The 22,992-nt window shown below is 41.3% G+C and overlaps 1 protein-coding gene across 6 annotated transcripts in view; it reads left to right on the forward strand.

Moving 5' to 3' along the window:
• ITPR1 (inositol 1,4,5-trisphosphate receptor type 1) overlaps window positions 1–22,992 on the forward strand; it is a 255,631-nt gene that overhangs the window by 21,263 nt on the left and 211,376 nt on the right. For all 6 annotated transcript variants that reach the window (XM_074957539.1, XM_074957538.1, XM_074957540.1 and 3 more), the window contains one exon: window positions 1,362–1,432. In XM_074957539.1, coding sequence (XP_074813640.1) covers window positions 1,362–1,432 — 71 coding nt within the window. The remainder of the gene's footprint in view (window positions 1–1,361; window positions 1,433–22,992) is intronic.

Here is a 22,992-nt window from a genome sequence, read left to right on the forward strand (position 1 = left end):
ATTTTATTATGTATATAAATCTCATCTTGTATGTTGCACGCACTAGAAAATTATTTTCTTTATTGTGATAATCTACCATAGTATAGATAGGAAGTTCACCTTCTCTTAAGTCCATGTAAACCGCTAAGAATCAATTAATCTTCTGTGCACTTCACGATTTCCCATAATTGTTGTCCAAAGACACTCCCTGCACGTAACCAGTCTCTGCAAAGAACAGTTCTCATATTCTAGATCTCAAGCTGTCTTTCCCAGCTATTACTATATGAGAATGGAGTGTCCCAAACCTTCAGGACATTGTGGGGAACTGTGCTTTATACACATGTAGAAGGCCTCTTTGACAGGTCAGTGGAAAGGTCTTAATTTGAGCCAAGAAGGTCAAACGAGATACTTTTAAAATATTTGTTTACTGAGACGTTTTCACTGTATATGAAAAATAGGTGTTTCAGATGGTCTAAAAAATGTCCAAGGCATAAGACTTGTGATAGGTTACAGCAATATACTTACCTTGTTTCCTTCGTTCCCTGGGAGTAGACACGCCCCCATGTCTTTGCCAGTACACGCTCAGAGAAGAAGCTCTCTGTTGGAACTCTCTGATGGAACGCCTTACAGGTGCAGTTATCCAATTCTACCCCCTTCCTGGTAAAGCAGGAGGAGGTTAGATTGATCTTCTGTTGGTACCAACCTTCACTGGACTATTTAAAAAAACAAACAAAAAACCTCCTCCTCCTCCATAATTAAGCCAGTTTTGACCTGACGCTGGTGGTTCTTTTCAGTGATTTATATTTGGCTATCTGGCTCCAAGGTGAAACCTTTACCTTTTTTATGACTGGTAAGCAAGGATGCATCAGTTATGCCTTCCTCTCTCTTTTGGGAGTGTGTTGTCCCTATGCTAACGTAGTTTATGTTCCTGGCTTTTTGGACACTGAGGCTTCACTGGGGGTAATATGTGAGCTGATGCATTCATCATTTTTCCCCCCAGTTTGCTGCCCTTTAATGGGGGCATGTTTATAACATTCTCAAATAGTGGTATCTGTCCAAGAGGTGACATTTGCTATATGGCCTTTGCTCGTGTCATTAGAATATGGGCCAATCTATGTGTCCCCCCCCCAGGAGGGGACATGAGGAAGATGCAGTGGGCAGGAGTGTCCTGCCTGTCCAGCAGTGTGGTTCTGGACAACACAAACAAATTGGCTGCATGCTTCTTAGAAAGATTTGGCATGAGTTGGTTTCTGGGAATTGTCTGTCCTCCATTGAAGCAGCCAACAGGATTGACTATTGAAAGCAACCCACTTTGTGTCTGGTACCTAGGAAGTAGCACTTGCAAACAAAAAGTCTTACCTGAGTTGCTCATTTCTTTGCAGCCTTGTGGACGATAGATGTGTTGTGCAGCCGGAAGCAGGTGATCTTAATAACCCACCCAAAAAATTCAGAGGTAAGATTATAAGTTTACTTACAATCATCTGCATCAAATCTCTCCTTAAAATTCACCTTTGCTGTGATGTCTGCAAATGAACTTGATAAGTGTTAGGTTGCTGGTGGGCTGAAACCCCCTGCCTATCATGCTGACTAATATTGTCTCATAGTTTCCTTGTACTCCTCCCTCTGTCTGTATCCACCTGCTGCCTCTTGTCTTATACTTAGTAAGCTCTCTGGGGCAGGGACTGTCTTTTTTGTTTTGTGTTTGTGCAGTGCCTAGCACAATGGGGTCCTGGTGTACTTATTACCCTAATAGTTTAAAGATGCCCTATCTCTGGTTCAGAACGATGGCTGCGTATATCATGTTTTAGAGTCTTCGAGCTACTGGCCTTCTGTAGGGTGATTTAGCATCTTCCTGTGAACCTGTCTTTTCCACTTGTGATGACTTAAACTCAGTCCCAATGTCTTTCATGGTGTGGAGACACATTGCTGTTTTATGTATTGAGCAACTATTTCACAAATAGTTGGCTTGCATAAGTTTAAGAACATATTTTGGGTGTGTTTAGTTTAGGCTGGTTTTCTTATCGATGCAAACAGGATGCAAACAGGTTTGTTTCATTTCCTTTTCTCCATGTGTAATTTGGCTCCTTTAAGACATACAGACAGCATAAATAGGTTTAGTATTGGATAGACAGAAATTGAAAATGGCAGAAAGTAACCCTAGGAAAGAAAATGAAAGGGAGTGAACCTGATTCGACACAACAGCTCCTGTTTTGACCTCACCACGTTCTAATAAGTTTAATTTGCCCTCCTGCCCTGCACCAGGAAATTAACCCTATGAAAGATGTGCTTGGTCACATGGGGTAAAAACCTTCCTCTTTCAGATCTTAGATAGGCAGTGTCAAAAGAAGACCAGAGTGACTTCTCCTTGTTAAACTAATTTTTGAATGGAAAGGGAAGAAATGAATGTGGGTCCATTCTCAGTAAATTTCTTAAATTCCTTCTCTGTGCCCCACTCATTTTTAGTGCCTGAAGTTCAAAGAAACGGAATAAAAGATTCATTTATCTTGTATTGCTTCCTAACAAACAGAAAATGAGCACTAGCTGGTTAAAGAGTGGGTGTGTAAAATCTCTTCACTGGGTATGTTCTGCAGCACACTACCTTCAGTTTGTGTTTGCTACCCTGTTTCTTTAGGTCTGGAATGAAATTGTTTGAGACGTGTGGAGTGCCAACAATCCCATTGAAAATCTGAGAGCTGCAGATGATCAGCTACTTAGAAAAGTCATGCACCCTCTCCATTGCGGCCTTGCTTTTATGAAAGGCTGCAGTTTTTCTTCCCTCACAATTCAGAACGCTGATGAGATCACATTGATTAAAAACAGCCTGTAAAAAGGGAATTGGGATAAATGAGTTATTGCTGTTAGATCACTGTGAAGTGCTCTTTTTTTTTTTTTTCCTGGGCACTTCAATACTAAATGGCTAATTGGTGTACTTATACACAATGCATTGACGATGCTGAAGAAGTGGTCTAGAGTAGTTTTAGTTTCAATGTTAAATTAGCCAAGGAAAGTGGAGTGCTGCTGTTCTGGATGTTGTCTCATGAACTGGAATATGTGATGCTAAACAAATTTTGATCTTAGTGTAAAAGACTAAGAAGGAAAGAATAGACTTGACTAGAAGAGCCAGGAAAGGTGAGAGGAAGAATAGAAAAAGATATAATTCTCACTCACATAGCTTAGTGACTACAGGTAGGTACAAGTACCTACCACACATATGTCCAACATATAAAACATTCTGTTTGGAGGTTGCTTGTAAATTATTAAAGGAGAAATGAATAATAGGACAACCATTTCAACCTGTGTAGAAGCAACTTCATCCAAGACTTCACAGGGAAGCCTATATGTTCTTTCCTTTAACAGTTAATGGCAATGGAAGGTATAAAACCTTAGCACGATGGTCTTTTATATGTTAATTCCCCAAAAAGATCTTAAAAGTGCGTAACACCCCTTGGCCTATGTATTTTTATATGGCCTCCATCAAAACTACGTTGGAGCATTTCAGGTTGACTTTGCCACCTTCTGTGGGGTAGAGAAGTATTTCCTCATCTATAGATTGGAAATAGAGGCATAGAGAGTAAGTGACTTGTCTGCGGTCATGCAAGAATTCTATGGCAGCGCCAGGAGTTCAATCCAGGTCTCCTGAGTCTCAGTCCAGTGTCTTAATGACAAGAGCAAGCATCCTAGCACAAGGGATACCGATACTTCACAACCTACGCTGTACACAGACACCAGAGAAAGTCAACCTCCTCTTGAGTGGAAGGCAACAGCAAACCAAGGGCTGTAGTTGCACAACAGGGGAAACTTTGGCTGAAGATGCACAGACACCACTAAAGTTTACAGGTTCTTTAAATAGCAGGTGATTTGATATATTTTAACATCGCTAAAGAAGGGCTCTCCTGAACTCTGCACAAATGGCATCATGTGGTCCCAGAGTTTAGGCTGGTCAAACTTGAGGATTAGGGTCCGGTGACACTTTCTCAGATCATCCTGAACTGTAAGCTGCCTTGTTACCCCTCTGCCTTAGTGAGAGAGATTTGCTGCTGCTAAAGTGTTCTTCAGCTCCCTGATGGTCCAGTCCATTAGCCAGCCCAACAAACTCCTCAGGACTCTGTCAGTCCTAATTTTGCCTTGCAGGTTAACTCTTGGTGCACTTCAGTTCCCAAAGGGTTCCCTTGCAGCATCCAGACTTGTCACTGGGCGCTCACAGAAATACCGAGTCCATTGTCTCCAAAGAAACAGAATACACACCAGCCTGCTGGCTCAGCCAAGGGTGCACACTTCACTTAATATAATAGCACAGAGATGGATTTATAATAAAGCAAAAATAAGTTCTAAGTGATATTATGCAGAGGTAATAGAAATTGGTTACAAATAAAACAGAAGTAGAACATGCTTCTAAGAGACTACATCTAATCTTAGCAGGCTTCAAGCTTTGTCTAAAAGTGTTCTCGCCTCCAGTTACTTCTCAGCATCTCCACCCCAAAGAGTTGGGGCTCCACCGGTCATAGGCGCAAAGAATCATAGAATATCAGGGTTGGAAGGGACCTCAGGAGGTCATCTAGTCCAACCCGCTGCTCAAAGCAGGACCAATCCCCAATCAAATCATCCCAGCCAAGGCTTTGTTGGCCTCTTTGTTCCCTTAGTGATGGATCACAAGATGCCCTTTTTCTTTGCCTTTATACCCCCTGGGGCTCAACATGTGGTGTTCTCCAGGGTGCTGATGCCATGCAGTGTCTTCATCCTCCTGATAACTGGTGTTTACCTCCGATGCAAATGAACTGCCCATCGTCTCTGACATCCCCATGCTCCATTTACGTTATAGACACATGCAAATCAACATTGCTTTGTCTAGGACAAATGTGTTTATAAAGTCTGCTCCAAAACACACTTTAGGAACACATTTCCAGGACACACACCTAATTCTGTACGCGCTGTCTGTACATACATCACACAATGATATTTTTGACCGGTGTGTCACCAGTTTTCATTTGATACTACACATGTCACTCTTTACAGATTACACCTAAATACTATGACAGTTATGTGTTATAAGTGTGTCCGGTCTGATGGAAATTTACAGAACAGTGAGCCCACTGCCAATTGGCATTGAGAGGGTCTTAGAGTGACAGTTATGTCTACATTGCAGCCGTTGGTACGAGTGGCAGCTCATTTAGACATATCCGTGTTGGCTGTACTCTAGCTAGCTCACTAAAAATAGCTGTGAGGACTCTGCGGTGTGGGCTGCACAAGCCTGCTTGCCGCTCTCCATCCCGCTGATATGTACTTGCTTGTGTGGATGGCACTGGACTACACCGTGGCATCCTTACTGCTATTTTTAACAAGCTAGCTAGACTACAGTTACAGTTTGGGTAAACATAACTTTTGTCCTCAAGCATTTTCCTCTCGCTAAAATATTGCAAAATCACTTGCACTGGGACTAAAACAGGTAGATAGCACAGATACCCTCAACCTATGGGCTGGGTCCAGTCCCCAGCAAGGTCTCTGGTCTCTCACATGTTCTAAAACTAGGGCTGTCAAATGACTTAAGAAGGCTTAATTTTTTAAATTGCAGTTTTAATTGCACTGTTAAACAATAATTATTTTGGATGCTTTTCCTACTATTCAAATATATTGATTTAAATTGCAGAAAGCAAAGTGTGGAGTCCCTACTTTATATTATTTTTGTTACAAATATTTGCAGTGTAAAAAAATAAACAAAACTTGTTTGTCTTAGCAATTGGCTGAACAAGAAGTAGGACTGAGTGAACTTGTAGGCTCTAAAGTTTTACATGGTTTTGTTTTTGAGTACGGTTATGTAAAAAAATAATTCTACATTTGTAAATTGCACTTTCATGATTGCACGACAGTATTTGTAGGAGGTGAATTGAAAAATAATACTTTCTTTACAGTGCAAATATTTGTAATAAAAAATAATATAAAATGAGCAATGTACACTCTGTATTCTATGTTGTAATTGAATGTGTGACAGTGATTTCACATGGTACTTGCTGAAGCATAGCATTAGGTGGGATCTGGGAGGCTGTAATGAGGCCTGCTCTCCATGAGACCTAAAAGAAGAGAATATGAATATGCTGAAGACTAATCTTAGCTTGACTTGTGGGGGCATTCAGAAAGCATTGCTATAAGTAAGTGAATGTGGTTAATTACATTCTGGGTTTCCCATTAGAGTAGGCGGCCAGGTAGTCAAAGGCCAGTGATTTAGCAGGTAGCATGTCTTCATGAACAGAAAATGTTTACATGTTGTAATCTGCTTTACATCTTTGTGAGAATCTGCTTTCAAATGAGCTGTGCTTTCAGCTGTGCAGATGTCAGTTAATACTTAAAATTCACCTTCTCAATGGGAGATGTCAGAAACATGACTGTGGATTTCACTTTGATGGCTGATGCTCTTTATAAGAAATGCAGTAACCTGCTTGAGCGTCTGTGGTAAGAGGTAAACTTACAAAGATACCTTTACTGCTGTATTAAAAGTAGTGGAAAGAGATGCCTAAGGCCAAATTCTGTGCCTGGATAAGCATGCATGACCTTTATAGAATTAAAGGGAAAATGCATCCGTATATTTCCAATGGCAGAATTTGGCCCTTCTGCTTTCACTTAGCTATCAGTATTTCAGGATTAAAAAGTCTTGTTGCGTAGAGGACAGTTAGTCGCATGTAGTGTGCTCTGAAAGCTCCACTGTCAACTTGGCGACTTTACCTTTGATATTCTGATACACAGCTTTTACTTCACAACTTTTAGAATATCTTCCGCTTTCCATATGCGTAATGGTTCAGTTACATGTATAATCTGTTTGTTGTAACTACATCACACAAAAATCTTTTTATAATAAATACCTCATAAGTATCATTAAGCACTAACAACACACTCACTACTTGAAAATGGCCCTTAGAACTAATTGCCTTTTTTGAAGGATTCTCTGTGCAGCTGAGAAGAGGAATAGTTCTTGTATTGTTTTGCCCACTAATAATGCATTCCTTGTGTTCAGTGTTAGAGATGAGTTGTGAGGGAAGAATTAGGTGAGCATGGTGCCTTGGTGACCCATGATACAGAAGGAGTTCCATCCCAAGGGGGAGATAGGAGTGGAAGAAGGAAATTTATTTAAGCTTTTGAGTTACTGTGGTCAGAAGTAAACTTGTAAGGGTACCGTTTTGAGGGCCTCAGGGCTGGTTTTGTTGGGAGAGCAGTGGAGAGTAGATTGAGATATCAGGCTAGTATAGTTGGTGCAGTGGAAAGAGGGGATGACATAAGAGCTGAAGTTTCTGAGATGTGGGCTGAGACAGAAGATTGCTGGGCTTTGAAAAAAAGGATAAGAAGCTTTAGTTTGCTGCCACAATAAATTAAAACATCAGATGGAAATTTGTGTCTGATGCAAGAAACTTGCATGCTTCCCAGAGCTTTGAGGAAGGTTGTTAGTTCAGTTGTTTTGGTCCTCAGCCACTGTCAGTGACTTGGGGTGCCAAGAGTTTTCATGTTTTGAATGCTGGCACGCCTTTACATCCTTCACCTACAAAAATGAACTGGGAAGACTGATATTTTTAAAAATGTCTTTAGGAAACAGCATTTTATTTACCGAGCTTGAATATATTCTCAGTACAAATGACATCTGTAGCAATAAAATCCTAGTTTCACAATTCTTAAAATATAAGACAATTCCATAATCTGTGCTATTTTTGGATAGTAAAAACTATCCTCTTAGGCCAGAGGTTTCCAAACTGTGGGGCGTACCCTCCCCCTCCGCCCCCTCAAGGGAGGGTGGCGAGCAGCGATGCCAGGCAGCTCGGGCTTCAACCCATTGTGGTGGGGCTCAGGGTTCAGTGCGGTGCGGCTTGGGCAGGGAGTACCACCTCCACCCCCTGACTCACCTCCTTTTTGTCTGGGTTTTGGTGGGGAGGCGCAACCAAAAATTGTAACTCAAAGAGGGAACTCAGCTCAGAAAGATTGAAAACTGCTGACAGGTGTTTTTTAAAAAGCTGGGATCACATTTTGTTCATGCTATCAAGGCTGTTTGAATAGGATTGTGACTCTCATTGTAGACTCTTCCATGATACCTTTTTATATACACAGGTTTGTGCAGAACTTACGAATGAGTTGCAATCAAATCTCTTACTGGTGATAGAGGGATGAAAGTAATAATGCTTGGAACTTGCATGATTCTCGGAGGTGAATTTCTGTTTTACGGATGAGGAGGAAAGGGAGGCACTGAGAGGCTAAGTGACTTGGCCAAGGTCACACAGGCGGTGGGTAGCAGAGCTGGTGGTAGAACCTGGCTGTAGGATCTTGAGAGTCTTGTGGCTTAACCCCTGGCTCATACTGTACAGACTTAATGTGCTTTTGCAGTCTTCATAGGTGTGTTTGTTTCCCGTCAGAATTTAGCAGTGCAGTAAACCTGTATGCTAACATGATGGAAGACGTCAGGGCTTGCCAAGTAGCCTCCCTCTATTGCTCAAATGTATTTATTCAGGACATGGATCCTGTTGCAACCTCAGGATGGACTGGACTGGATAGTTTGTAATAACTCCACTGCAGTATAGTGAAGGAAAATATGTGCTTGTTCGGTGAATTTATCCAGCTGCCACCTCCTTCACAGAACATTGTTTTAGCTGTTGCTGGGCAACGCTTCTTTTTGGCAAAACATTCAAGGAATGAGCCCGTATCTCTGACTTAAAATGCCCTCATAGCGAAGCAAAAGATGAGAAGTTGAATTTCTGTTTCTTCTTTGGATCCTAATCCATGTTGTTTCTGAGTAATGGTATCATGAAGCATTTTATTGTGCTTATCTAGTAGTGTTAAGGCTAATGTTGAACATATCAGTCTTTTTGTAACTAGAGCGTGTATTTGAAATGAAGCTGGATAGTAGAGCGAATTTCTAGTATATATGCTGGCTGTTTGGATGGGATTATTTTACATTATGATCCGCGTTCAGTTAGATCAATATATATCTTTTTAGTACAGAGTTGAGTATTCTTAAGGATGCACATTTCACACGTGCCATCAGGTCTCGAAAGTTTGCACCCAAATGCTTTGTTTAATGTGAACCAGATCACACCAGGTACACAGGTTGTCTAACTCCATAAACTATAGCACTGCTGCATGTTTCTTGATTGTATATTCCCACATACTGGAATGCTGAATATTTTGTTGCTGACTTGTTCATAGCTCAGAATTAAGAGCTACAATGAACTCCTCTTTTAGTTCAAGTGTAGTATACCTGTTCTCAGAAATGTGGGCCATTTTATATCAGTTTAGCTTCACCTAAAAAGAGTTGTGGAAAATGTCAGTGCTTGCACATATTTATGCATAGATTCTCTCCCTCCTACCACCACTCGGATGAGAGTAATCAGAGCAATTTGGGCTGCTGCAAATGACCTTTTGCTCCAAAATAGCTTGCACTTGGTGATTATCTGGCTATGCTGCAAAGAGCATCTGTTTTGATAGGAGTTTGGCAGAGGATTGTTCTTGGAATGATGGGGAGTAGAGAGCATTATTGTTTTAATGTTCATATTAATTATCAGGGTATCTAGAACTCTCATGGGATTTTTTTTCTTTCCATTTAAATTTATCTGGTAGTGGCTCAAATATATTTTGGTGACAGTGAATTAACAAATTAAACTAGTAGCACAAACTTTATGCATGCAGTATACAGAAATGATTTCAGTCGTGAGTTTACTATACTGTAACTTTTGGAAAGTACTCTTCTGGGGGCTCATGGTCAGTGTGGTGGTTTTGGAGAAGAAAAGTAGATGCTTTTTCTCATCATATTGGCAATGTGGCTCCATTTCAGTTTTGAAATTCATGGGTTAGATTGAGATGTGCTCATTGAGTATCTGAAGTTTAAACAAGGTGAAGTTGTAAACCTCTGCTTATTACACTGGATTTTTCTTAACTGTCTGACTTAGAACACTTTAATGCTGTCTCTTAGTCCTTCACAACATCTATGCTGATGTCATGGTCTCTGTTAAACCAAGAAACTTTTTAAGAATGGAGTTCTGGTCACATGACTGGGGAAAAACATTATACTAAACAATGGCAAATTTAGGTGCTTAAGACTTTTGTACTTTTTTGCAACTTGAAAATTAGACAATGTGCCAAAAAGGCCTTAGGCTGTGAGAGGAAGGGGCCCATGGAACACAGTCTGAGTGCACATTGCATCTTCAAAAATGCTGATCACTTTAGACCATACTGGAACGACAAGGGTTTGTTCTACCATTCCAGCTGGTAGCATACATAATTTAAATACATGCCATCTTCCTGAAATTTTGAACTCTCAACATGCAACCCATCTGTCTATCCATGGTAGAATTTTATATAGCACTTATCACTCTGGCGTCTAAGTGCCGAACAAAATTAAAGGTTCCAAAAGTATATTCTCATGAGCTAAAGCGGCAATGCATTTTTTTAATACCTACCCAAATTGTGAAAATGCTGCACTGGACATATGGTAAAAGCCAAAAAGGACTCATTAAACACCAGTGAAATGCAATAGACTGAGCTTTTTTGGAGAGAAATGGTAGGTAAAACAGTACAGTGCTTGCAGCTTTACAACAACATTTGACTGTGGTTGCCCCAGAGAAGTATCTCAAGCTCTGCAGTTACATTTGTTACATGAATAGTGGTGTCCCTCAGATACTTCTGTGCCATAACTCATGATACATTCTGTTCTAATGAATGATGTGCAGTGTCTTTAGCTTGTTTTAACATGCAACGAAGAGGAGAGGACTTTGCCCCTTCTTTACAAACATGGTTGGAAAGTAGAGGTTGTATACTAACTTCCATAGATATTAGGAGCTAAATTCTGCCTAAGATATGCAGGGATAATTAACTTGCATGAGACTTGAATGCAGCCATCGGAGGGCAGAATTTACCATAACCAAGGAATTCTCTTACTGAATGAGCCCCAAAGTCCACCTAGCCCAGTAAACTGTCTTTAATGGTGCCTCGCACCAGATACTTTAGAGGAAGGTTGACGGAAACCCCCCAGTAAACAGTTGTGGGATAATCTGCCTCCCATGAAGCTCTTACCCCAATTTGTAATAGTTAGTCTGACTTGACCCCTGAAGGATGAGGTTTTATGTCCTCCTCAACGTGTCTTTTTATTAGCATTAACTATTATAACATTAGGTAATCATATAAGCTCCCAGTATCTATTTGAACCTTTGAATTTTGTATTGGGGGGGAAAAAACAACTTTTATTAATTTGATTTTTTCCATTCTCTTCTGTGGGAAGAAGTGGATGCTTATTCACTATTGGCCTGTTTCTTAAGGCAGGCTGGCATTCTGTAGCTGGCTTGGTGACTTTCCGTGTGCCTGCAAATGGGAGTGACATTCAGTACCTTGCTTCCCAGCTTATTGACGCTTGGGTACTTCGCTGAGATGGCTGCCTAGCTTGTAGGATATCTTAACTGTGACTCTCTGGAGTGGTGTTGCTGTATTTCCTGGAGAAGGAGCACCAAGACGGTGGTGTTGAGGAAAGTACATGGGAGACAAATTGATGTGGACAGGCTCTACTCTCTAATGTGTCTCCCTGCACAGAAAAGTTTACAGGTAGGGGGAGGGAAAAAGAGAGAGACCTCCCTGGTATACAATGTGAATGCTGTGTGGATTGGCCAGGTTGAGCTCCCCCCTTGATCTGCTCTAGGATGGAATATTGTGGTTAACGTGCAGCATTCAGCCAACTGTTTTTTTGTTTTTCATTTTAGACATGCTCATGTTTTGCACCTAGATAAATGAAAACAGATGTAGTTTTATAAATGATGGAGCAAACGTCCTCAGAATATACAGTGGGCATGTATATACACTGGAACTTTACACAGGAGGAAGGCTGGGCTTGTGGTTAAAGGACTAGACGAACTCAGAGCCTGCTTTTTCTGAGTTTTTGTCTTGGTGACACTCACTCTGTGGCTTAGAGAAATCAAGTGACTTCCTCCATCTCAACTGTCTATCTGAAAAATGTGGCTAATCCCCTACTTAACAGGCAAGCTGAGAGAATAAATTAATTGATATTAGTGACGTGGTTGGTGGAAATGCCTTCACAAGTACTTTGGTACTAAAAATGAAGTAACTGAAATGCTTACTAATGTAAATGTTTTTTGTATCATCTGGGTACTGTAAATATATTTAAACATTTTTTCCTTGCTGAAAGTCCAGGAGAGTTCAGGTAGAACTGAGGGAAGGCTTGCCAAAATCCAGAGTTGAGCCGTTAAGTGGAACAGTACGGTTAAAACCTAGTCCCAACCTTGTAGACAAAAGAATACTGTGGCTTTGTTGCCATAGTTTCAATGCAAAATCTGACCTTCGCTACAATAACATTCGGTTAGAAAGAACTAGCTAATCAGTTTTCTAAAATTAGTGTGTTCCCTAGTACATAAGCTGGTATGAACAGGATATTTAATGAAATATTATACTTAGTTACAAGAGCCCAAGGGAATGAAATGCCTTGATGAGTTGTTAGGGGTAGGGCGGACCAGATCAGTGCCTATCCTCCTTTTAATACAATCAAAAGTTCTTGTAGTTTGTGGCCTGCTTATTATTTTAAGGTAATTCTATTGTTCTGTTCTCTTCTGCAGCTGGCCCTCCTCGCTAACACACTTAACTTTCTTCCTTAATAAGCTTTCAGACTCTGCCCAAGTGAATAGGGGCACCTGAGCCTTCTGAAAAGTTACTAAGGATGCTGATGAATCAAAACTGTGGTTCATATCCATACTGGGAGTATTAATATAAAACTTTTCAGAGGACTTCAAACAGTTCTACAGTAACGGAAAACAAAAACTTAGTGGTCTTCATCAATGGGTCTCAAGCTCTTCGTGAAGGGGTAGATATAGCCACTATTTTATATGCAAAGGTTGAGGGGAAGTACTGAGACAGAGAGAAATTAAGTGCCCAAGGTCATACAGAGGTTGTTGGCAGAGATGGGAGTAGAACTTCCAGGTGTTAGACTCTATACGTCTGTTTTAACCAGTGGGATATGCTGCCTCCAATTACAAACCTGATTCTCTAAAGTGCTGAGAAATATGAAAACAAAATGGAGCTGGAGAGAGGTGCCTAGTATGCTAAAATATTGCATTTGGTATTTTTTAAAATAACTTATCCAAATGTTTCAGACTTCTGAGATGCATAAAACTCCATTTGACATGGAATAACTTAAGCTAATGCATCTATTGTGTTCTGGGGAGATAGCCCCTACTTAACTGACCAACCCTGGGATGGGATATATTTCTAACTCAGATCTTCATCTGGTCATGAAAACAGTAGCTGAAAGACCAGTCTTTTAGCAGTCATGAAAGTTATGTATTTTGAACCTGTCTTGAACACACAGATCAATCTTACTGGAGCCCGAGGTGAACTTTGAAACCCTCATCCCTATTTTGTGTGGGTGTTTGGGCTTGGTAGAGGAGGAAGAGACAGACAGAGACCAAATTAAATGAGAACAGAGCTATTTTCTCCTGAATTTAAAGACTTGATGTTTCATTTGAACAGGAAATGAGATGCAAAGACTGAAAGAATGAAAAAAAAAATTAGACTTATCCTTGAAGGAGAGCTCCTTGAAAGAGCTGATTTTGGCCTGTTCCTCATTGTTCATTCCTGTTCTAGCTCCTGTGCTCTGTTCCCCAACGGAAATCTCTGCTTCAGCATTACTGAATCCCTATGCATTTCTGGTTTTTTGGTTTTTTCCCATTTAGGACTAGAGCAGTGCTGATTGGCAGCCCTACTGAAGCTCCCTGTATGCACAGAAAATGCACAGCATGGGTAATGTGCCTCAAATTTGTCCTTGAGAAGAACCATCTTGGGGGCAAAATTAGCCAATCACTTTGGGAAGGAGGGTCTTAGTGTCAGTACAGGGAGTCGAACCTAGGTTTCTAGACTTGGTGCTCAGGACAATCTGCTGTACCATATTCCCCCTCCCACCAGGTAATACTTTCTGACTGCTTGCTTTTTGATACGAGATCACAGATAGCAAACTTTTTTTTTGGGGTGGTTAGGGGATTACTCCATATGATTGATACCCCACATGACCAATTCTTTGCTATGTACACCCTCCATTTGGTGATTCCATTTGGAAATGGTCTGGGCTACTCCTGAATCAGTCACAGATCACTGTGGAACTCTTCCCCTCTTCAACTGATCCACTCTTCGGTTAGGGCAAGTTCATCGTTCTTGACCATTTTAAATGGCTAAATATGGATGTGAAGTAAGTCCACTGTTTTAACCAGTCCCCTGAAATTTAACTTTATCATGTGTTAAAACTGTCATTCAGTGGTGCCTGGAAGCACAGGGGACAACAAATTGTAGGCTGTGCTAAGGAAAGGAGCTGTTATCTCCAGGAACATTCTCCTGTAATATCCTCAATGTTCTCTGACACTTAAATGAGTCTGCTGTCAAGAAACGGCTCCTATTGGCTCCTTCTTAGCTTTGCTTTTGCTAGATGCGGCTTGCAGTTCCTTAAGTAGCACATAGTTGCAAAAAGATGTGAACTATCCACTATTCAATTCCAGTACAAATACTGTTAATTCAACGTGACTGTAAAACAAACGGTGAAATTGGTGTGCATATCCTGCAGTTTTATACCAGGCTTCTGATTTATGAGCTCTGAATAGAAAATGACAATTCACCTCCACGCGTCAGGAATGAGAGCCCATGTAAATTTGCATCATGTATATCTCGGGGTCTACTTTCAACCTGGTGAAGCTTACAGGATAGACGGTGGGGATGAGGGGGGAATTGGATGAGGGTGGAAACTCCACTTTGGTGGAAGATGAGGAGAGAATTGCCTCTAGGGTGGCGCTTTTTTTTTTTTTTCCTTTCCTCCATCCTCAAATACAAGATATGATTTTCTTTCTTTCTTCCACCTTGCCTTAATTTTTTACAAGATTCCCATCTAGGCCTTTATGGGAAAAATCCTGTTTAATAGGGATGAAAGCAATACGTTCTATAGAAAAGCAGTAGGATTTAAATACTCTAAAATCCCATAGAAAACATTTCTTTCTCTAGTCAGTTCTGTAGTGCTTTTTAACCTTTCTATAGTAGAGACATAACTTCCAATAAAAGGTTATTTTGGACCACCTGTAACTTTGTATTTGTAAAGTCTATAGGACATAAAGCTCAAATAAAAAATCTTTTTTAAAATACAGTAGAACCTCCTCAGAGTTATGAACAGCAGAGTTATGAACTGACCAGTCAACCACACAGCTCATTTGGAACCAGAAGTACGTGATCAGGCAGTGGGGGGGATGGGGGAAAAAACAAGCAAATACTGTACAGAACTGTGTTAAACATAAACTACTAAAAAAAAAAAAAAAGGAAAGTTAAAAATTTGTTGACAAGATAAAGAAACAGTTTCTGTGCTTGTTTCATTTAAATTCAGATGGTTACTATGCAGAAGAAAAATGCTGCTTTTAAAGCTGTATTAAGTCAATGTTCAGTTGTAAACTTTTGAAAGAACGACCCTAACATTTTGTTCAGAGTTACAAATATTTCAGAGTTATGAACAACTTCCATTCCCGAGGTGTTCATAACCCTGAGGTTCTACCGTCTACATAAGCAAACTCAACCTAGGAGTAAGCTGTAAAACACCTAGTCTTCACCCCTTAAGCTAAATCCTCAATGAGAGGGTTCCCCCTTGTACATGTGTGTGAAGTGGTTGTAGCAGAGTAGGTACTCAGCATGGGTCAAGCACAGGACACATTTTGCTCAGCGTACTCTGCCTGGAGCAAGGATGTGTAGTCTGCTCCTCTGCCTGTGCTGAGACAAACCAAATCACAAGAGTACTTCCCCTCACATCTGACTGAGAAGACAGTCCTGAGAAGATCAGGACTCCTGGCCAGAGGCAGAAGGAGCAAAGCATGATTCTGCACATAGATCCAGCAGTGTAACTAGTGTTGTCATCCCAGCAAAACATTGTCACTTCTTTTTCATGAGCTGTCTATGGGGCTTGTGAGCTCCAGCATTTGACATATTGCTGTGAATGACTGACTCCTTTGTCCTTTCAATTTGAGAATATGGCAGTTCCATTTCACTAGGTTTTTCAAGGTAAACTAAGATATTTAATCTGCTAACATCTGAGTCTAGGACTGATTTTCTCCTTTGATTGTTGGTGCATCACTTGCACCTGAAGAAGTGCAGGGTGCTTCACTGGCTTCTGAGCAAAGGTCAAGGTGCCAGCATTAATCTGTAAAGCACGATGGTTTGCGTCCTGGATATATGCAAGTCCTTCTGTTCTTCTCAGTAGCTGATCGCTGGAAGTATTTTTAAATTGTTAGGTGGGGACAAAGAAAGAAGGGGGGAAGGGGCTGTTGAGGATTCATGATTGGTAATCCCTTCACTGTCTGGCAATCCAAAAAGGAACCTTTGGGGCCTCTATTTGCTCGTTCTTTTACCTATGAAGGTCACTTGAAAACGGACACAAGATGGTCTCAGTTCACTCCTATGAATATCAGGGTGTTCTTCAAGACCGCATTATAGAAAACTGAAATTATTCTGAGCATCAAGCCCTGAGCTTCTCAAATGCTCTTTTGCAAAACATATTATTTGTAAGGCCCTTCCTTTTTAGTTTTTACTGATTTTATTTTTATTCTTGCTGAGAAATTCCTGTTTTTTTGTTTTTTGTTTGGTTTTTTTACAAGCGCTATCATTTGCCTGGAGATTTACCTTTCTTTTACATTTTCTCTCCCCCTTCCTTCCCCGAATCTGAATTTTGGATCCAGCTCAGTAACCTGGGCAGACCCCTTGATCCCAGCTCCCGACTCTGGCAGGGAAAAGGTGGTGGCTCGGTGACCTGGGTGGACCTCAGGGGACCCCAGACCTGGCTCCCCACTCTGGAAGGAGAGATGGTAACTTGAGCCGCCCAGGTAACCAAACTGCCGTCTCCTCGTCTGGAGCGGGACCGGAAGCAGAAGGGGTAGAGGAGGCAGCATGAGGATATGGTGCCCTTGCCTCTTCCACTTCTTCTGCTTCTGGAACTGCTCTGGCAGAAGAGACAGTGACTTGGTTATCTGCGCAGATCCCAATATTTACCCAGAAAACTGGGGAAGTTAATTTTTTGCACCTATTTTAACACCAATTTAATTTGTGGGAAATTTAAAAACATAATAAAAACCAAAAATGAATGGTCTTGATTATTGGTTCACTAAAATTTTACACAGATTGTCTTTACGTGGTTTTATCTGGATCTTTAGCAGGTTATTCCTAAAGCATTGCACTTACCATTTTAACTTCAATCCAGACTTATTGATCATGAATAAAGATTCAGTCCAGACTTACTGGTCAGAGCGAAGGATCAAACACAAATGAACAACTCTAAAGTTCTGAGAAGTTTCTGATTAAATTAAACTGGAGGGTTTCTCTGGGCTCTTGCTGGGGCCATCTGGCTGTACTCAGCTTAGCTTAATTATGTCCAGATCTCCTTCCAAGCTAGTTTGCCCAGCTCTTGTTTATAGTCAGTGTTGTTAATTTTTGGTGAAAGTTAAAGCCTGGCTCAGAGAGGTAATAAACTAGTGTGTTGTATGAACATTTTAAATAGTGACTATTAAAGAGTGTTGCGTCACCTCGGTGATAATAAGCACTGTGTTTCTGCAAGTCTTCATATATAATGCATATAACTGGCACTGTCAAATAAGAGATCTGCAAATTAATATGCACCAGAAGTGAGTAAAACATCAGTCATATGTGAAGGTAATTAGTGCAGAGTTCTCAACATGGGCAATTATCTTCTGCTTAGACTTTACAATGTAAATAACTTGATTAGAAATATGACTTCTTGTATTTTATTTTGAGTTATAATGTTTGTTGTAGCTTTCAATCAGTTTCATAGAGCAAGCACTTGTCTTCCACTAGATCTGCTGACAGCAGTAGGAAAGAGTTTGGCATCAAAAGAAATACAAAAACACTAAAAGTGTTTCTAGAATGCCATTAGGATTCTCTCCTGGTTTAATTGGAACAAATTATCTCTCAGATTTCAAAGTGCTGTTATGCCAAGGGACTTTGGTAGCACTTACAGATCTTTTATTTAGTAAATAACGAAACCTTGATTGGCTGAGGTTAAAAATTATACAAGGGGGAAAAATAAACACAGAGCCATAGGCATGAGGCAGTCAGAAAACTGGATGAGAGGGAGCAGCACTCCTGAAGAGGAAATAATTTTGGCCAGATGTACGGAAATCTTTAGAGCAGTGCATAATCTCGAGCCAACACCCGCAAACTTGAAACAAGTGAGGAGGCAGAGTTGGGGTGGTGAATTAGGGGAGTTAGACCCTAGTTGATCTGCTAGTCTCCAGGGTGAGGAAAGGGGGTCAGAGAGAGAGACTATACCTGTTCTTGTTAGTGATTCCAGTCATCTCTGCTCAGTGTGCATTAAATTAAAGCTGTTGTGTGTTTTTGAAGAAGCTGAAGACAAAGACAAGATGTTATCTGCTTTTTCATAGTACCATGTAGAAAGAATGCATATACATTCACTCCTTCCCCTAGAAGTCTCCTGATTGGAATTCTTAGAACCTGAGTATTTGGGAAAAATTCCAGCTTGGACTCTAGAAGCCAGGATTCCATTTAGCTGGGTTGTGAATTCATTGCTTTTCCTTGTAGCTTATATCTTTTTTTTTTTTTTTTTTTTTTTTTCCCCTAGGACAAGACCATAGAAATGTATGGCAGTTCCTCCCATATTGGATCAGACCCATGATCTGTCCAGTCCAGTCTCTGATATTGGTCAGCACCAGATGCTTCACAGGAAGGTGCAAGAAGTCCTGCAGTAGGCAGCTGTAGGATAATCTTTCCTGTGTGGAATCTCCTCCTAACCCATAACAGAGAATGGTTTAAGTCCCAAGCACGAGATTTTTTTCTTCTGAAACTTTTTTAGTTTATAATTCTAGATATTCTTGTTAAATGTATCAGAATCCCATCATTTTTGAATCTTGCTATACTCTAGGTTCCAACAGCAAACAAAGCTTTCATTTGAAAAAAAAACTATACACACACGCACATATAAACATAACTCTTAGGGTTACATAGAGAAATGTAAACTGATGCAGAAATGTCTGCATACTGTCTGAAACAGAAATCTCTGAGAGGTTCCTGTTCATTTTAATGGGTTTTTAATTCTGAAGCCTAGTAATGGAATCTAAATGTATAGACTGTTAACTGTTTCACAGCTGATCACAACATTCCTCTTGCCCCGCCCCCTCCCCCCCCCCAAGCTGTATAATGAAGTTCTGCACTGTTTCCTGAGAGTTCATCTTTGGCCTCATAAGGGGGTGGAGCTTGGTTTGTGGGTGGAGTTTGAGTAACACCAATCTTACCCCCCCCACACTTTTGGCACTGTTTTTTTTTTTCTCCCCTTGATAAATTATTATATATTTTAATCAGGTGCTAAAATAGGTTGTGGAAGGGTGGATCCAAGTAATTCAAAGGTGTTAGTGACCTCATTAACTACCAAAGTAACTGGGCTTACTTTGCTTGCAAGAACACATGGTGTATCCCACCTTTTGTTGCTGAGGAGGTTTTTGGCATCACTAACTGGATGAGGACTGTCTGTGTGCTTTGAGTGTGCTCAATACTGTGTGATGCATAAGAGAAGATGATGCTATCCCTGGTGCAAGGAAAGTGGAATCTCTAAATCAGCACAACGACAACACCCTACAGAGGAATTATTCTTTTAGATACTTTAAGAGATGGAAGGTCAGCTCTGAGAGCAGGGTAGATTTTTAAGATGATAATGTTTGGTTATCATTCAGATAAGATGAAGACCAAGAGTAAGAAGGGCATAAATGCTTAAAGAGTAGCTTGTCAGGCGGGTGTTCTTGATACTAAAGAACGGCAGTGGGAGGGAAGAGATCTCAAATATAAACTGAAAGATTTAGTTTTATATATATTTTTTTTCCATACAGCCTCAGTTGGTAATTTTTGTTTTGTGTTTTGTTTGGCAATAGTTTTTTATTTTCCAGTGATTTAAGATAAATATTTTTGGGAAGGTTAGCTTGAGTGGATGATTTCCTTACCTGGAAGGCAACGAGTCAACTCCAGGTATGATTCAAAGACCGGTAAACCAGTTAGACTGCTAAATTCCAAGGAGGTTTCTACAGACACACATTCTAATCCAAATGCAGAATTATTTGTTGTATAACATGTAGGGTTGCCAACTTTCTCTTTGCAGAAAACTGAACTTCCTTGCCCCGCTGTGACACTCTGTACCTCGGGGGAACACTTTACACCCCCATGTTCATCTTCATAAAATGATTGTGTGGTATCCAATGCAAAGTTTGTCATGTCGGGTGTCTTTGGAAGGCTCATGATGTACTGAGCATTGTTGTTATAGTGCTGTTGTAGGTTATCACTTCATGTATATAGTTATGAGGCTGAAAATGTATCTTCGTGGCTTAAAGCAAGTCCAGACAGAAACTCTTCAGAAGCAGAGGGGAAATTCACACCTCATCAGGGCATGGATGGGACAAACCCACTCCAGCCTCACAGGAACAAAGGGCGCTGGCCTAGGCAGCAACAAAAGAATCTGTTAGACTCTTGAGGGAGTCACCCCACTTCCTTTGGTCAGTTTAGAACTGTGATGAGGGAATGCTCACCTGACTCTGAAGGGCGGGGGGCAAAGCCAAGAGGGAAGAAAGGACATGATAAAAGGGAGAGGTTTGCCGCTCTCTCTCTCTCCCCCACCTACACCTACAGACACCACCAAGTGACTGAAGTGGTGATCAAAGGGGAGAGCCTGGCTGAAGAGCAACCAGCCAGCCTTTGGTGCGAAGCATCTAAGTTTGTAAGGTGTGACAGGGTTGGGCTAGATGGCTACAGGAGATTGATCGAAGGCAGATATATTAGCCCCAGATTAAGTAGGTCCCTTTTTCCTGGGTAAGGTAGCGGGTGATTCCAGAACAGTCAGGAGCTTGCTGGAACCAATTAAGGCAAGCAGGCTAATTAGGACACCTGGAGCCAATTAAGAAGCTGCTAGAATCAATTAAGGTGGGCTAATCCGAGCACCTGGTTTAAAAAGGACCTCACTTCAGTCAGTGAAGCGCGCACAAGGAGTTGAGAGGGCATGCAGCCGGAGGACTCAGGAGTACAAATGCTATCTGGCATCAGGAGGAAGGTCCTGTGTTGAGCATAAAGAAGATGTTGGGAGGAGGCCATGGGGAAGTAGCCCAGGGAGTTGTAGCTGTCATGCAGCTGTTACAAGAAACACTGTAGACAGCTGATTCGCAGGGCCCTGGGCTGGAACCCAGAGTAGCGGGCGGCCCCATCCCTCACCCCACTATTGGATATAAGAGGAGTTGACCTGGACTGGGTCCCACCAGAGGGGAAGGTCCCTGGCCTGTCCCCTGACCCAAAAGATGGATCAGCAGAGACTCTGAGAATTGTTCTCCTTCCTTTTCCCCCATACTGGCCAGTGATGAGGGTAGCTGAATGAACGGCAGGTTTGAGCCACTAGCAAAAGTGGCCAAACTGAGGGCTGCCATGAATGTCTGACACAAGCAGATCTGCCAATTAGCACAGGACCCACCAAGGCAGAGGAGGAACTTTGTCACAAAGGGCATTGAAAGCATTAAGATCAGCGTAGAATGCGTTTTGCTTTTCTTTTATTTGACCAAATCTGACTTTTATGTTTTGACTTATAATCACTTAAATCTATCTTTATAGTTAATAAATCTGTTCGTTTGTTTGTTGTACCTGAAGCAGTGCATTTGGTTTGAAGTGTGTCGGAGGCTCCCCTTGGGATAACAGGCCTGGTACATATCAATTTCTTTGTTAAATTGATGAACTCCTATAAGCTTCCAGCGGGCATAACTGGACAGTGCAAGACGGAGGTTCCTAGGGTTGTGTCTGGGACCGGAGATATTGGCTAGTGTCATTCAGTTGCACAATTCAAGGAGCAGCTTACATGCCAGAGACTGTGTGAACAGCCCAGGAGTGGGGGCTCTCACAGCAGAGGAGGATAAGGCTGGCTCCCAGAGTCAAGGATGGGAGTGAGCTAACAGATCACTGGTCCAGATAACACCAGAGGGGAACGTCACAGTGGCGCAGTGAGCAGGGTATATGTACGGCTTGTTACTCCAAGCGAAATTCACACTTTAAGCACTGATATTTGTGATTTTAAGTGAGGCTTAAGTGCAGTGGCTAAGAACAGTCAGGAGTAGGTCACAGTTTTATTTATTTTCTGTTTTTCGGGAAAGGGAAGTAAGAACAGGAAAATGAATGAAAGCAGTGAAGCGATTGCAAAGTTGGAGCTTTTTAGGCTGCAGCTTGGAGATAAGGAAAGGGAGCACCAGAGATTATTGCAACTGAACGAACTGGAGATAAACGAGAGAGAGAGAGAGAGAGAGAGAGAAGAAAAAGGAAGAGTCAGCCAGAGAGGCAGCTGCACACAGAAGGGCCATGGAAGAAAGAGAGAGAGTGAGAAAAAACGCCAATCGGACCTGCTAGAGAAGCAGAACCAAACCCCCCCGACCCCAACAATTCCACAAATGGGAACACTTATGTCCGGCATACAGTGAAGGAGATGATATTGCTGAATATCTGACTGCCTTCGAAAGGCTGTGTATAATTGATGAAATCCCTGATAAGGGTTCCTAACCTGATTGCGAAATTAACTGGTAAAGCTCGAAATGTATTAAATGGAATGCCTATTGAAGATGCTTTAGACGATTGTAAATTTAAAGATACAGTTTTGCGAAGTTTTCCGATTACCCCTGACAAATATAGAGTTAAATTTAGGAATCTTAAAAGGGCTTTCGGTATGAGTAATGGGGAATATGTAAACAAAATGAAAGATTTGTTGGGAAAATGAGTGAGGGGTAGAGAAGTGGCAAGTTTTGAGGGAATGTTGGATCTTGTTGCTCAAGAGCATTTCCTAAGTATATGTAAGGCTTATGTAAAGCAGTGTCTGTGGGACAAAGATGTAAAGTCTGTGGATGAGATAGTTTTTTTAGCTGATGCCTTCGAACAGAATCAGGTGTCTATTGAGGGCAGGCCACAGAAGGAGGGGTTTAAAACTGGTGGGAAGGGAGGATC

The sequence above is a fragment of the Natator depressus genome, chromosome 7 (assembly GCF_965152275.1).
Source record: "Natator depressus isolate rNatDep1 chromosome 7, rNatDep2.hap1, whole genome shotgun sequence".
Lineage (NCBI taxonomy): Eukaryota > Metazoa > Chordata > Testudines > Cheloniidae > Natator > Natator depressus.